General features: G+C 40.2%; 1 protein-coding gene across 3 annotated transcripts in view; it reads left to right on the top strand.

Moving 5' to 3' along the window:
* LOC148510710 (N-acetylneuraminylgalactosylglucosyl-glucoside beta-1,4-N- acetylgalactosaminyltransferase 2-like) overlaps positions 1–17,862 on the top strand; it is a 317,743-nt gene that overhangs the window by 187,614 nt on the left and 112,267 nt on the right. For all 3 annotated transcript variants that reach the window (XM_088442512.1, XM_088442511.1, XM_088442513.1), the window contains exon 6: positions 15,501–15,678. In XM_088442512.1, coding sequence (XP_088298638.1) covers positions 15,501–15,678 — 178 coding nt within the window. The remainder of the gene's footprint in view (positions 1–15,500; positions 15,679–17,862) is intronic.

The raw sequence follows: 17,862 nt of genomic DNA, 5'->3' as shown, positions 1-17,862 counted from the left end.
CAGCAACATGGGACGAGGCATTCTCATAACGGTGTCCCTCTTCACTCTCCTCATGAGGGAATCAACTGTATCCACGGTCATACAAACTCTTATGACCTCTGGGGGTCTCATCCTCCAGATTCCAGAATTTATTTTCCCCCAAACTTTTTTCCTCACTTTATGGTAGCAATGGTACTTCTTGCTTTCTTTATGCAGTACTTGAGGGTCTCCCTGGGTACCACATCAGGCATCAAGAACTTGAAGTTACTTTTCCCAAAGCGACACACTTCATCTTTACTCTTGCCACTTAAACCTATTAAAGGCACATCTTTTTGCCAACTTCTACTTGTCACATCTTTAATCTTCAGCCTTAAAGCTCTGTATTGGCTACTGGCATACTTCACTGATGGCCCTTTGAAAGAAGAGGAGCTATCAGTATCTTGAGAGTCATCAGCATCACAAATTCTCGACCTTGGCTTTATGTCAACAGACAATGTACTGGCACAGTCAACCTCAGATTCTGGACTCCTGTGTAAACATAGGATACTTCAATATTTCCTCCATTGATCCACATAATTTATCTCATGGCTTTGATGGCTATCTGCCACTTCATTAAGGCTTAGATCTCTTGGACTTTCTTGTGCTTTCGATTTTTCAGCCTTGAAAATCTGATGAACAATTTCAACATGTTCCACCAGCACAGGTTGAAGCTCACTCTCCACAGAGGGATAGATAACAGAATTAACAGCGCTCCACAGGAAATGTATATCTATGCGGGAGCTGCTTGACAAGCGAGAAGTCCTATCTCGCGAGATAAAGTTATAGATAAAGAGCGTTATGTCAAGCGCTACACCATCATCAATTGATATGCCTTAAAATGTATTGGTATTAGTATTGATATATACCAGAGCAGTGGTTTAGAAATGTTTACCAACCGCTATTGATCGTTATCTTATGAAATCTGTTAATGAACATACATGTGGGACACAATCATTAAGGTATTAACCTCTACTATTGAAGTACATAAGATTAAAATAAATGTACAAAGAACACAAATCATATAACATTCAAAAACTTGATGCTTATAGCATTATGAGGTATTGGCAAAAGTGCTTGCAGTGAGATGTAATGATAACAAGAGTGGTTGCAAATGTGTACCAGGTAGAATAGTTCCTGTAAAGTCAATATCCTTTTGGCTGGTCTGTGTAGGGATCATGGCGTCCCATGACCTCTATGGGTATATGTTGCAATAAATGTAAGTTCCAATGAGAAAGGAGTTTATCTGTGTTGCTGTGGCCATTGTCCGGGATGTCTTCAGGCCGGAGGGGGGACGAGTGTCCATGTGATCAGTGTGTTGACCCGGACCTGCTGCTCACACCAGGGATCTGGAGCAGCGCTGTGCTTCTGTAGGAAGTCACACGGTGCTTTATCCCTGTTTATGAGTCCGCAATGGTCAGGAAAGGAAGCATCCACTGGCTTGGGTATGTGAACCTTGCGCCGGGTGCTTCCACCACACTCGCGGGGCAAAAACTTACCTGATCTGCCGCTGGGTACATCATCCTCCCGCCTCCTGGGTGCCCTTGTCCTGTGTGAAAGTCTTCAGTTTTCTTCCTCCGTGTGGCTATGGTGTCCGTGTGACCGCAATGTTCTCGAGAGACTTCTCTGATGACATGATCACATGATCTGGACTGTATGAGATGATATGAATGGTTTGCTTGCAAGTTGCCAGTAGTTGCCAATAGTAGTTTGTTAGCAGGTGTCTCCAACGCATTTCAGCCTGTAAACAGCTTTTGTTAAGGATGACACTGTGCACTATGGGTTGGTATTTATGCTGTCAATCTCCAATCAATTTGTGGTGGGTGTGGCTTTCGCCAGTGCTTTGGTTTGCATCTCATTAGCTGCGTTTGAGTAAGAATTTTGTAATGCATCAATTCTTCTTATATAAGTATCTGTTACGCCATCTATCACAGTACTTAAAGTTAGACATACTACATTTATCCAATCTGACGGCGATCAGATGGAGAAAGACAGATTGGTGTGGATGAGAGAACACAGACTACCATAGTTCGGAGACCACACAGCAGTAGGGATTGGGGAAGACAGATTGGTGTATATGGGGAGGAAGACAGAGTGGTGCAGGTGGTGGGGGGAGACAGAATTGCACGGTTGGGGGACCAGAGTAGTGCAGATGGAGGAAGAAAGAGTGCCACAGATGAGAGAAAGACAGCAATGTGTCTGTGGAGAAGGCACGGATGCAGGGCGGTGCGGCTGGGGAAAAACATTGGTGTGGAGGAGGGAACACAGACTATCACAGTTGGGAGACCACACAGCAGTAGGGATTGGGGAATATATAGCAGCATGGAGGCATATAGGGGAAGAAAGTGTACATGCATAGACAGAGTATGATAGTTTTAAAAATAAGGGAGCTGAACGTGTTTTCTAAATGAGATAATTATATGCAGTGAGAAGGATGTTGGAAGCCAGTGAGATTGTTTTGGTGATCAAATGGGAAGATTGTGGGCACTGAGTGGAATGTTGGAGCCACATAACTGATTTGACCTCAGTTGCATAGACTGCATGTGTGTATTCCAATGAGCACACAATTCTGTGGATTAGCAGCTCCACCATTTTGTGAGTGACAGCAATCTCATTCTGTGAGAGTGCTGAATCTACAGTTAACCACAGGGTGTGATGGCATACCATATCTGTATTGCGCAAGGAACACGACCATTAAGGCGTCCACCTTAATGATCATAATTTCATTGCTTTTTGAAGTTTGAGAGGCAGAAAATCAATAGATTTTGTGAATTTTTAGATCATGTCTAAGGAGCCTTAATGGGACATGTGAAACTGTAAGGTTTTTTGTCTATGGAATTTCATAGCTTTTTTAAAATGTATTAACTATCAGGGTTTGGACGAGCAAACCGGGCCACCTGCACGGGAGAAGGGCAACAAAATGGTACACTAACACAAGTGGAACAGAGGACAGCACACAGGATGTTGGTTTGGGAGGTGCAGAGTGCGAGACGGCTGTAGGTATGTGGGGTAGCGGCAGCAGCGGTGGTGCAGAGCAGTGGCAGCGGTGCAGTGCAAAGGGTAGTGCGTAGGTTCCAGCATGCCTCCCTGCATGCTGGTACTTGTAAAACCACAAGTACCAGCATGCTGGGCATTAGGGCCCACTGCCACCTGTAATCCACCTGTAGTCTTCACCTAGTGGGCAGCAGCCTATGTCAGCTCTTTTTCATGGCTGCCTCCCACTAGGACTTCCGGCGTCTTTACCTGGTGGGCGCCAACCCGCCAGGACTTTGGTGTCTTCACCTAGTGGGCGGCAGCCCGTGTTAGCTCTTTCTCATGGCTGCCTCCCACTAGGACTTCTGGTGTCTTCACCTGGTGGGCGCCAACCCGCCAGGGCTTCGGCATCTTTACCTGGCAGGCGCTGACCCATCAGGGCTTCAATGTCTTCACCTAGTGGTCGATAGCCTATGTCAGCTCTTATGGCGTCTTCGCCTAGCGGGCGCCAACCCACCAGGGCTTCTGGCGTCTTCACCTGGGGGGTGGCTGCCACCTCCCCAGGGCTTCTGAGGTCCTCTTCAGGTGATGCCACCTCCAATGATGTCACGAGTCAGATTGGCTTGCAACGGCCATCTTTGAAAATCAAAGATGGCTGGCACGAGTCAATTACGACTCGCGACATCATTGTTGGCAGCACTCGGAAGCTGCGGGACCGGCGCCTGTGCAGGTGTCGGCGGCGGGCCTGAATCTGAGAGGGTCCAGACCCCGCCAGCCATTCTGCAGAGGAAGGCAGCAGCGCCTATTTCAAAAACGCTGCCTCAGCGCCATTATTGAAATTCAAAGATGGCCGCTGCAAGCCGTGATTGGCTGACGGCAGTCATCTTTGAATTTAAAAGATGCGCTGAGGCACCATTTTTTAAATGGGCGCCGCTGCCGTATTCGGCAGAATGGCTGGCATGGACTGCATCCTCTCGAATCCAGGCCCGCCACCAACCCTCCACCGCCTGCAAAGATGACGACACCCACGCCCCCTGCAAAGACGATGACACCCGCGACCTGCCGCCTGCTGCCGACACCACCGCCGCTGATGTCCCCGCCACTGCTGATGTCCCCACCACCACATCCGCGTCCCCGCCGCTGCTACCATTGCCTGCTGTCCAGCGCCCACAATCGCCCGCAAACTATGCCCATCTTGCTGCACCCAAGTGAAGCCACTATGACTACACCTGCTGGAGGGTCCTACTGAGGCTGCGCAGCAAGTTAAAAAGTCCTATCTCTACAATTGCGCATTCTTGAGGTAATAGTTTAAAAACTGTAACTTTCTAATTTACCTGAACCCCAAAAGCACGTACCCTGGCACAATAGCTACCTATTAAAACAAACCCCAAGTCTAAATTCCACCCCTACCCTGAGTTTTGCCTTCCCAAAAAACAAAAAACAGCAGAAAAAAGTTCCTAATTGAGAATGTCAGAAAAATGTGACAGTTGGAGCTTTAGATTACTCCCAAATCCTCATTTTTTATGTTTTTGCCCTGAAATTTGGCATGCAGCACCCAGTGACAGTTCTACCTGGCCATACCAAATGTCAGATCCGTACCTCCTATAGCTTTTGAGGGGTAGCCCCTTAAACACTCTGCCTCCCCTTCGGAATTCTCTATGGAGAAATTAGTTTTTTTAGATGCAGCCTTAATATAAGGGCACGACTGTGAAAGCGCTACAAGGGGCAAATAGAGATAGTGAAAAGTGAAACTACTGTATATAGGAACTTAAAGAAAAAGCATAAAGGGGTCATTTGTTACAAACAGGAAGTGATGTAATAGGGTATAGGGATAAAAGGAAAAACCTTAGCAGTATAGATCAATGACAAGGGAACAAAGCACACATGCTGAGAATAGTCATCCTCACTGGATTGAATACCATACTAACTACAATTTGCAAATGTAAGTGATTAATACTTATTTATACCAAGGAAAATATTGTTACTAATAGGTGCATCTGAGGAACATCAATTCATTGGAAATTAAGAGTAAAGTTGGAGTTTGTAATCAACTAATATTGTTAACTAAAAATCCATAGAATATTTTGGTCCTGACCTGGCAAAGGACTTAACTTGGGGTAGCAGCCTATACTATAGTGTTGTATTGAATTTTTTGGAATATTTTTAGTACAATTTTACTACTATTTTTGGCGCATTGTAGGTATTGTGTTGTATGTATGTGTGTGTGTGTGTGTGTGTGTATATATGTGTAATATAAATATAGTTATATTAATAAATTATTATATTAATATGACAAAAGTGTTGTGTGCATATAAGTACCACCTCTATAGATGTATAAAAGTACACTAGTGCATACCACACAAAACACAACAGTGCATGATTGCTTAATTCACAGCAAAAAAAAGTGCGCAGTGCTTGTGCAATAAAGATCAACAAAAACCAAATGAGTACGTATATGTATATACACCCAAGGGAGCGCTGAATTAATTGATAATACATTTTATATATATATATATATATATATATATATATCATTGCATATGAATACATCAATAAAACTGAGTTAAAAGATACAATATAACCACTGATGACTGGCAAATATTAGTCATTTGAAAAAGGTCATTCAAAGGATCCTGTGGAAATCCACTAGTGGTATAGAAACTTGATTAGCAGAGCCAGTGTGTTAGTATGATTTACATCAATATAGTCTCACCACTCTCTGTTGTTATTTAGATATTTAAAAGATAAAATTATCCCGAGGGGATTAAGGATTTTCAAATCCTGCTCCTTTAAAGATGATGAGAATTTGACACAAAGGTGGAATGCTGAATTAGATAATTGCTCTCTTGCCTTAATTGAATTGTTGATTAATTATCGTGAAACTAAGATTGTGGCCCTCTCCAAAGAGATAGAGGTTGTACAGAATTTATTGAAGCCATTTGATGTAAAGCTAGAGTATAGGGAACTTGATTATAAACTAAATAAGAAAATAGAGTAGTACGAACAATCCCTGATTACACAAAAAAATTAAAAGCTATCTAGAGATATTAAAGATTACAATCAGGGGGAAGTGAGGACCTTTAATAGAAAATATAGAGAGGAATGAATATTTATGGCTATACCCAAGAGCCATAAGAAAGGTAATCCTTATAATCGGAGAGAAAGACTACCATCAGATGTGCCAACTAGACAATCAACAATGAATTTAAATAAGAGATAAATTCAATAGGACTCCACCCATGTTTAGAAATAATAGATTTGATGAGATAACCAGGAAGGAAGCTAGACCAAAGACACAGTGGACCCATAAAAATCAACATGCTAATTTTTTAGAGCAGGATGTATATCCACTATGGAAAAATACGAACAGATACAGCCTCCTACAACAAGATTCCCCCAAAAGAAAAGAATTAGATTCAGAGGAAATAGAGGCGGGAGAAGGAAATATCTCCAAAAATGCAAGAAGGTTCTGAGGAACAAGGGACTATTCAATCTTTCCTCTAGACATCTAACTGAGAGTGAAAAAGCATTGTTAGCAAAGGGCCTTAAATTTGTTCCATCACAAAAGCCTAACCTTTTTGAACTATTTGTTGAACTAAATAGGTTCACAAGGGATCTTTGTAGAAAGAAGTATTTCGCCAATAAAAATGTTAAAAATAATAGTGAAGATGTTACCCCTATCATTTTAGATGATTCAAATAAAGAGGCTCTCCAAACTCTAATAGAACTAGAAGATGATACTAATTCTGATTTAAATACACAACTGCTTAATGTAAATGACCCGTCTCTTCGTCTCTTAAGAGATTTAAAAAGAAATCTGAATTCTACCCAATATACTGTAGAAGTGGTCCAATAGAAACCTTCTATAATTTGACTCTAAATGAGTTTAAGGAGATCTGTTCTAAGTCAGACTATAAGCTAAAAAAGAGAGATAACTTGCATCCGAGAGAAAGGAAAGCCCTTAGAGATCTGACTAAAAGATGATTCGATTATAATAAGAGCTGCGGAGGGAGGGGGAACAGTTGTTCAAAATAAGATAGTTTATGTATCTGTGGCCTATCGGCAATTGAAAAACACTCATTTCTATGCACCATTATTATCTGATCCCACCAGTAATTACCTCATGCAATTGCAACTTAGCCTGGATAAAGCACTGGAGGGGGCAATATCCAAGAAGGAATACACTTTCTTGTTTGATACACATCCAATCATCCCCACTTATTATCATTTGCCCAAGATCCACAAGTCACTTGTTTCACCCCCTGGGCGACCTATTATTTCTGGTGTTGGGTCCCTTACTTCTAATTTGTCTGCTTTTGTTGATTCTTTTTTACAAACACGTGGTTAAGTTAAAATCTTATATTAGAGATTCTACCCACTTTTTGAAATTGGTATGGCAAGATAAATTGGTATGGCAAGATAATTATTTGTTTATTACTTGTGATGTAGAATCTCTATATTGTAATATTCCACACAAACAGGGTCTTTTGCTACTAGATATGTATCTTAAATTGGATAGCTCCTTGAGTGATAGGAGATGCCAATTTATTCTAGATTCAGTTGAATTCATATTAACAAACAATTATTTCACTTTTGATTATAAGTTTTTTTCTACAGGTGATGAGTACCGCCATGGGCACTAGGTTCGCGACAAGTTTTGCAAATTTATATATGGGCAGATTGGAGGAGTTGATGATTTGGAATGGTCCATTTGGCATGAACCTAGTGCTCTATGGTCGGTACATAGATGACATGTTTTTGGTTTTTGATGGTGATTCACAACTAGCTAGTTCATTTATACATTATCTTAACACCAACACTTTTGGTTTAAATTTCACTAGCACTATGCACAGGACATCTATTACTTTTTTGGATATTGCCCTCTCGATTAGGGGAAATACTGTGGTCACATCTACTTATCGCAAGGAAGTTGACAGTAACTTTCTCAACTATGGCAGTTGTCACTATCGGCCGTGGTTGAGAAATATTCCCAAGAGTCAGCTCTATAGACTGAGGCGTAACTGCTCAGATATAGATCAATTTAATATCCAGGCTAATGACTTGTTGAGGTCTCTCTATGTACAAGGATACCCTTTGGATATCCTGATTTCTGCTTTTGAATCAGCCATGAATAAAGATAGGGAATCTCTACTTAGTATGGTTGATAAGACCAATGGTCTACAAAGTGTAGACAGCTTTGATTTAAAATTTGTGACTAAATATAATTTCTTTTCACAGGATCTTAAAACAGTCATTAATAAGTATTATCCAATCCTGAAAACTGACAATATACTTTCTACTTGTTTGGAACAAAAATCTAAAATCATTTTTAAGAAGGCAATGAACCTTCAGAGGCATTTAGCACCAAGTAATTTTAGATCTAAAGCTATTTTGGATGGTAGGCCTAATAACTGGTTGAACAACTATCCCCATATAACAAGAATGGGGAATTTCAAATGTGGCAAGCTTGGTTGCATCACCTGCCAGTTTATCATAGACAAGAGCACTAGGTTTAAATCATATTCAAGGGGTCTATCATTTGACGTAGATAACAACATTAACTGTAGAACGACATATGTTATATATGTTATCACTTGCATCTGTGGTATTCAGTACGTGGGAAGAACGACCCACATGTTACACACACGTTTCTTGGAACATAGAAGGAATGTTCAAAAAGGAGTGATGACTCATAGTCTGTCACGAAATGTTAGATTACAGCATGGGGGTGATGTAATAGTTCTCCGTGTACAGGGAATTGAGCATATTAAAGAAACATCAAGAGGTGGAGATTGTTTTAATTTATTATGTAAAAGAGAGGCCTTTTGGATATTTTCATTGGGGACATTATTTCCAGGGGGTCTGAATGATTGCATTGAGCTTAATAATATTGGCACTTAAGGACTTTATGTTGTAGCTTATGAGTCTTTAATTATAGGCTTATCTCGAAACATTAAAATAATCTTTGTTCATATTTATTATGAGGGATTATCATATTCCCCCCCCCTCGCCACTTTTCCATAAAATATCAACTCTTTTGGGTAGTCCTTTTGAGGACTAGAACACTGATTCTGCTAGTTACAGATTTAGGCTATTAGTCTGTTGCGCCACAGAGTTTAGCTGTGGTGCAAGAAGTAATTATGCTGGGGTTATTTACTTATGCTTGATAACATTCACTGATGAATAATCAGATATACCAGTTTTCCATCCAGTATAATGTTTATAGCTATTAAGAAGATAATAACATATATCTATTTTTAAAAATTAAAATATAAACTTTTATATAAAATAAGTGACAGGTGGGATTCAAACACTGGCTGTCTGGTCTTTGGTCTATGCTGTTAGCCTGTTGAGCCACAGAGCTTATTTGCTCTATAAATTCAAAATATGCCATCTATCTAACATTTGCTGATTAATATTCAGATATATCAGTTCTCTATCTAGTATAATGTTATTGTTATTAAGACGATAATAACATCTAACTATTTTTGAAATATAAACTTCTATATAAAATAAGTGTTGATAAACCTCCGGTGGGATTTGAACACTGGTTGTCTGGTCGCTGGTCTATGCTATTAGCCTGTTGAGCCACAGAGCTATTTTGTTTTGTTAGTTTTAAATATGCCATCTATCTAGACACCTTCACTGATTGATAATCAGGTGCACATGTTCTGATCTAGTATGATGTTTACTACTAATTAACTCTAGAACTAGTGGATTTATCTTGAGCTCTCTCTGATGTCATTTTCTCTGATGCCATTGTATTTTATTAAAACATTTTATCGGAATATAAATGTTCTTTATGATGTATTTATTGTATTGTTAGCTGTGCTGGTGATTTGAACAATTGTAATCACCTGGGATTAATTGTTATGCAAAATGAGCCTACTGTGATTGGACACTGACTGTTTAAATAGCTGGTCTGACTGAGCCACAATTTTATATTCTGAGGAAACCGTTGTATGGTCTAATAACGGAGAAACATGTTAAGTTTGTGGACTTAATACTGGCTGCTTGACAAGTGGATCTGTCTGAACATTGTGGTGTTACGGATGCAAAACCTCCATTTTTTATGCAAGAGCTGTGACTTCTTCTCATATCTGGGCACTGATGTGTTGCTCCCACTGCTGCTGACGTCATCACATTGGCAAGCGGCAATTCTGATTATCAGACGGGGAACGTGATTCACAGAAGATTGCCCTACCACTGGTACTATCTGGGGACTTTGCCTTTGCTCAGGACTTCCCTAAGAGTGGTGAGACTATATTGATGCAAATCAAACTAACACACTGGCTCTGCTAATCAAGTTTCTATACTAATAGTGGATTTCCACAGGATCCTTTGAATGACCTTTTTCAAGCGACTAATATTTGCCAGTCATCAGTGGTTATATTGTATCATTTAACTCAATTTTATTGATGTATTCATATGCAATGTTATATATGTATTAAATTTATTATCAATTAATTCAGCGCTCCCTTGGGTGTATATACATATATGTACTCATTTGGTTTTTGTTGATCTTAATTGAGTAGTGTCTCCAACACTACTATTGGGAGCTGCTATATAGCTAACAATTGGTTATTGTACTTTATTGGTTACACCTAATTTTTATACATATATTTCTTGTGCAAAAAACACTACAAAAATATGTACCTTATATCCAATAAATAACCCTAACCATAATAAAGTGCATGTGCTCGTACCAATGGACTCTTGGCTTTTGTCCTAATGTCCACACTGTCACTCATGTAGGTTTTTATGAAAGAGGGAACATAGGTGTCAATAAGTAGTATAAAAAATTCACATTTAATAAAAAAGCAGCTAAAATGTACATCTAAGAACAGAATAATGAGCTTAGCTGAGTCAGGTTACCAAGCGCAGGGTATGGACCACTCCTCACACCAGAAACTCCTCAATGTGTTTCGTCAAACTGCCAAATCGCCAGATTTCTTCAGGAGGATATCTACATGTCACCCAAAGTCCCCTGATATACCTGTATTAATGAGGTGGATTGTTCCAATTAGAAAAAGATGGCTACCACAGTGCTCAACTGCACATGTGCTGTTCCTGAGACTCATGGGAAGAAGGTCAAAGACTTATGGAAAAAATGAATATATAAAACTAACATGCTCACGTTTGTTAGCAGAAATATAGGGACCTACTGTACATCTTCTGCTACAGCGCATCGCATGTATATATGCCACTAAAGGTTCTGGGGTCAGAAATACCCAGATAACCCTGTGCATCTAATGCACCTGCATCCTCAGCGCATTGCATGATGAGAAGAAGGTCAAATACCAACACCGCGGTTTTCAACCCAATCAAGGTCTGGTGTTTCATTACAAGAACATAGGACCAGAACCGCCCACCTCCGTTAATCCCAAAAAAGGCACACAGAAATGCCTCTCTACATGGAGCTAGAAATAAATAACAATAATTTCCACAACCGGTGGCCATTTTTTAGAAGTCCAAATAATATATGGTGGTGGCCAGTTTGTCTAAGACATTTCCATACAGCAATGATTCCCATAGACGGTGGCCAGTTTTTAAAAGCCCATAGAATATAGGGTGGTGGCCATTTTGTTTAGGATCTATTTCCATAAAAATGGAGTGGTTTAAACAATAGGCACTAGTTTTCTAATAACAATGCTGTTTTAACAAAAAACAAGTATAAATAAAGTATATAAGATGGACTATGGTGACACCTAGTTACAACAATAATAATAACAATACTGTGCCTGACAGCATTATGTAAATTAACAAAATTAAACATTGGAAGGATAATATACCTTTCTTTCAATTTTGTCGTATTAAGCGTAACTGCAATAAGGAGGTTGCATGTAAAAAACAAATGAATACCTACAGAAGAAGATTTACAGATAGAGGTTACCCTGAAGAATTGATTGAGAAAGGCATGATGAAAACTCAAAATATATATGCTGGAAATTTTAAAGCTGCCACTCAATACGAAATATATTTGTATGTGTGTGTGTACAGTATATCTATATATACACAAATCCAATGATTGTCACTCCTAGTACGAAATCATATGCTCAGGTGCTAGTGCAAGTCAGTAATAATAAATATGCAAATCAGGGTGGCACAATTTGGGTCTTTAATAACCCACTTTCAAGGAAAACGGGTTATTAGAGAGCCGAAACGTCTGTTTTACTAAAGGCTGTCTCTGTGTTTTTGTGAGGAGTGAAATGTCCTTGGAGTGTCGCCCTGATTTGCATATATATTTTATATATATGTCAGCAGTACCCGGGGTCCCTCTCTCATCTGTGGTCCTCTCAGTAAAGACCACATACAGCAGAAGGTGACTAGGACTTTTGGGTGTTGTACTTTGTCATTCTATCCTTACTGACTTATGAATGTGATTGTGAACAATCTGTCTAAGTGATGCAATTATTTGTAAATAACTGTATACTTCTTGGTTGAATTGGTCAATGATCATTTAGGAAGAACCATCTACTCAGGATTACCCTGTTATATATGTTTACAAACCACTAAACATTAGCAGTTTTTTGGCATTGCTTAATAATATGCTGTAAATAAAGCACCTGAAACGTTGATAACCTACCTGATGGTGTTGTAAGTCTTTTTGAAAGCCGCGGAGTGCCGCTCATATTATGACAGTAATATATATATATATATATATATATATAAGGATACTGCCTTTGAACCTCTATATACCCCTGCCTATACCTTCTAATATCCTGCCTATAAACCTCTAAGGATGACGCTAATTTGCGTATGCAGTCATACAGTAAATAAACACTCCAGACCTAGAACCTGTGGTTCCAAAGCACAAAGTATTATTCAAGTAAAAGTACAGCAGTTACACGCTATGATCCTCATAAAATCTTAGCGCAAAGAGATTATACAGACCCAAGTACAATTATACATACGCAGCACTCTCTGGTCCAGATGTTAGGCATCAGCAAGAAACCCCTCGTCAATTAGCATTCAGCACGAAGACTAGGAACCCAGGGTCAGAGCACACATATTTATACCCCCAGGAAATAAACAACACAATAGAGAAGTTTGTTGCTAATACCATTGGTCCTAAAGGAGAGGGTATATGTTACAAGGCATTTAACAGGTTGGTTCAAATAGACACGATCCAGCCTCTAACAACTGGTGGTCTCTGGTTTCCCGCCCCATGCAAATCCTAACAGTTGTTCATATGATGTACATTTTGTTGCTTGAAATCTCTGCGGTCCATAAGTTGAGAATGCATGTTGCGATCTCTCCATCGATATTACCGGAATACTGTAAAATGAGTCCGCATCAGTACAATACCAAACATGGCTTACTTATCACGTATAAAACTTTAGTTACGAAATAATCTTTATTTCATAGCAATTATAGTAAATGTGCATACTTGAATCTTATACCTTAAAGCTTATGGAACCTTGTATGTGAATATGTAATGTGTGAGTATGTGGGGTTTGATGTAAAGATGCTAGTTAACTTGGGGCAGATGCGTGTGCATGAAGTTCCATGACTTGCTCTTGCCCCAGCAGCCCCCACCATTTTCAGGCTCCAAAATACTGGTCTTTGTTCTCCCAGGGTCTGTGTGGATGTAAATTAGCACAGCTACAAGACCCAAACCTCAGATAACACTCTTGGCTTTGAAGGTATTTTATTGTAGGAAGCCTGCTAATGTAAGGTGCTACAAACGACCCTCTTGCTGTATTCGAGCAGGGCCACCTGGAGTGAGAGCAGACGTTATGTCCATGAAGCTTGTCTTCACAGGCTAGTTGTCACATGGCCATTTGCTCTGTTTAGCTAATGCAATCCAATTTTGACATACTGTACAGCCATTTCTGAAATATATCCTTTAGGGGAATTATAATACACACTTTATCCAGAGCACCCAAACTACGTAAAGTCATGAAATGGGCTTTTGATGAATCGCCGTAACTTATGGCGATGGTCACAGATGCAATCGCATGATGCTAATAGTAACATCACCACATGTACTAAAGTGTGAGTTTATCTAAAATGGCGCTTAGGCGGCCATTCGCAAAATGGCGTCTTGCGATCTCATTTCCAAGATGGCATCGCTGCGATCCAATTTTAAACTGATCTTGTCTCAGTCAATAATCCAGCTTCGACAATATATATATATACATATATATATATATATATATATATATATGCACACATATATATTATATATATATATATATATATATATGCAGTGTGTATGTGTGTATATATATATATATGTATATTTATATATGTGTATATATATATATATATATATATATATATATATATATATATATATATATATATATATATACAAAGAATGTATGACACTTACAAATCCTTTTTTTAAATTTACAGTTTCTTCTTATTAATATTTTATATCTACAAGTACAATTGTGTGTTTCTCTGCTATCTCCAACCATATCACCATATAGAAATGTATAGAGAGAATAGATTTTCTCTTCTCCATAACACTATAGCATAAGTGCTTATCCCTCAGTGAGACCTATGGTGGCTGCATCACTAAGAGAAGAGATAAGAAAACTCTTAAACTTGTCAGGTTTAGTTCAGTTTTCTGTTTCCTAAATAGAACCCTAAGCTAGCAGAGTGATTGCATGATAGCTCAACATTTCTACTTACACCAGGGGCAGAACTATGGGATACAATGGAGCCGCCGGGCTCCAGCTCTGAAGGGGCACTTCCTCCATTGTCCACAACATATTCACCCCACTTAGGGCTGTAACTATGTACTCAGAGTGTACCGTCACAGCCGACCAATACATGCCACCCCTTCCTGGCACCTGAGAAGCCACCATACACTAGTGGAGAGCTCCATGTCAGACCATCAGCTGCTACCTTCGTCTATCTATAGCCTGTCTGCATGCGAATTGCTAAATTACAGCATCAGCGGCTGTGACGGGGGGCACCAAATTATGACTTACCACCCGGCGTCTGGGATGAATTTACGCCACTGACTTACACAGTTTGTCCGGTTTTGCCAACTTTTATGCCACTATGCAAAGAAGATTAATTATATTATGTAGGAAGTAACAGCATCATAATTTGGGCAGAATAAAGTCCTGTACACACTGGAAGATGTGTGTACGGAGCGACCTAGTCAGCGACGGACTCTGCAGGGGTGCCGGTATTATCAAGTGCATACACGCTTGCCGATGCTGGCAACGACGAACGACCAAGCGGGAGGTATCTGGGCCAGGCTGCATTTGGCAGCATGGCATCATTAACGATATCGCCAGACTTAGCTGCATGAACAGACAACTGAGGATATCGTTAACGACCCGCGGGAGCATGGATCGTTCCTCATTAAGTTCATACACACTGGACGATTTGAACGATATATATCGTTCAACTATATCATTATCGTTCATATCATTCATAAATATCATCCAGTATGTATGGGCCTTTACTGTATATGTAAATAGCAGCATTGAGTTTTATTGCACTATGATTTAATTCAGTTTATTTTTTGGTTGTTTTCTTTTACCCAGGTTATACTCAATGCATCACTTGGGATTTTTAACACATTTGCTGATGTTTCAGAAGAAGTAAAAGGGAGAGGAACAAATGTCTTAACTATAGTAACACCATACATCGAAATGTTGAACCATATCCTACAGTATATAACTTATACCAGCACTAAATTTGACATAAACGCGGTGGATATTGGTGAGTCTGTATTCCATATTACATCCCATAAATGGGAAGAGGGAACTATATCTGTGCCCCATTGCCCTATCATGGTACCTGCACAGATGAGGATAACCACATTTGAAAGAGGATAGTCCTTTCTTTAAAATGATTTGCTCCTCTATTGTCTGGTGTTCACCTGAGATGAGGAAGGGCATTACATGCCCTATCTCCACTGTACGGGTCCAAACATGTGTGGACACCACCTGTTTGAAAAAGGAAGCCCTTTTTTTCAAATTGTTTTCCTCTTTAGTTATTGTCACCAGACAATTATTAAAACAGAAAGCAAAACAATTACATTTCCCACAGATGTTGCAGCACAGATGGTATAATGGTTAGCATTACTGCCTCACAGCACTGAGCCCGTGGGTTCAATACACACTACGGCCCTACCTGTGTGGAGTTTGTATATTCTCCCTGTGCTTGCGTGGGTTTCCTCCGGGTGCTCCGGTTTCCTCCCATACGCCAAAAAATATACTGGTAGGTAAATTGTCTCCCAACAAAATGACCCCTAGTGTGTATGTGTGTGTGCATGTGATAGGGAATATAGATTGTAAGCTCCACTGGGGCAGGGACGGATGTGAATGGCCAAATATTCTCTGTAAAGCGCTGTGGAATATGTGTGCGCTATATAAATAACTGGTAATAATTAAATAACTAATATCTAATACCCAGATCTACCCCATATTCTATCAAATAAAACAGTCCTCCCAATTAATGCAGTATTTTTTCTAGTTTAAATATGACAGGCCTTGTTGGGCTACCATATTATTCCAACACATTGCAATCACTTAAATCGAGATGGCAAAAATTAGCAAAATAATATAAATTAGGGGTGTGCACCGGCCACTTTTCGTGTTTTGTGTTTTGGTTTTGGATCTGGATCTTTCTTCGTGTTTTGGATCTGGATTGGTTTTGCCAAAACCACCCTTCCGTGTTTTGGGTTCTGGGTTTTGTGTTTTGGATCTGTATTTTTTTGAAAAAAAGCATAAAAACAGCTAAAATCACAGAATTTGTAGGTTTTTCTGCTCCTATGCTATTATTAACCTCAATAACCTTAATTTCCACTCATTTCCAGTCTATTCTGAACACCTCACACCTCACAATAGTGTTTTTATGTCCAAAAGGTTGCACCGAGGTAGCTGGATGACTATGCTAAGCGACACGAGTGGGCGGCACAAACACGTGACCCATCTAGGAGTGACACTGCAGTGGCAGGCAGGATGGCAGTTAGAAAAACTAGGCCCCAAACTGTACATAATGCAAAGAAAAAAAGAGGTGCAAGATGGAATTGTCCTTGGGCCCTCCCACCCACCCTTATGTTGTATAAACAGGACATGCACACTTTAACAAATCAATCATTTCAGCGCCAGGGTCTGCCACACAACTGTGGCTGAAATGATTGGTTCGTTTGGGCCCCCACAAAACAAGCTGGCAATTAATGTGTCCCTGCACAAACTGGCTCTACGGAGGCAAGATGTCATCCTCATCCTCCTCATCCACCGATTCCTCACCCTCTTCAGTGTGTACATCCTCATCCTCACAAAGTATTAACTCGTCCCCACTTGAATCCACCACCACAGGTCCCTCTGTACCTTCTGGAGGCTGGTCTCCCTGGAAGAGCTGATAATTCATTTTGATGAACATCATCTTCTCCACATTCTGTGGAAGCAACCTCCTACGCCTTTCGCTGACAAGGTTCCCGGCTGCACTAAACACTCTTTCGGAGTACACACTGGAGGGGGGGCAACTCAGGTAAAATAGAGCCAGTTTGTACAGGGGCCTCCAAATTGCCTCTTTTTCCTGCCAGTACAGGTATGGACTGTCTGACATGCCTACTTGGATGCTGTCACCGATGTAATCCTCCACCATTCTGTCAATGGTGACAGTATCATATGCAGTGACAGTAGACATGTCAGAAATTGTTGCCAGGTCCTTCAGTCCGGACCAGATGTCCAAACTTGGTCCTGCCTGCCCTGCATCACCGCCAGCGGGTTGCTTAGGATACCTAAGTTTTTTCCTGGCAGCCCCAGTTGCGGGAGAAAATGAAGAAGGAGCCGTTGACGTGTCACGTTCCGCTTCAGCTGACAGTGTGTTCACCAGCAGGTCTTTGCACCTCTGCAGGCTTGTGTCGGCCGGAAAGAGAGACACCACATAGGCTTT

This window comes from Taudactylus pleione, unplaced genomic scaffold (assembly GCF_031769625.1).
Source record: "Taudactylus pleione unplaced genomic scaffold, aTauple2 ptg000313l, whole genome shotgun sequence".
NCBI classification, from domain to species: Eukaryota; Metazoa; Chordata; class Amphibia; order Anura; family Myobatrachidae; genus Taudactylus; species Taudactylus pleione.
The sequence above is the reverse complement of the archived record's forward strand: the minus strand, read 5'-3'. Positions and strand labels throughout refer to the sequence as shown.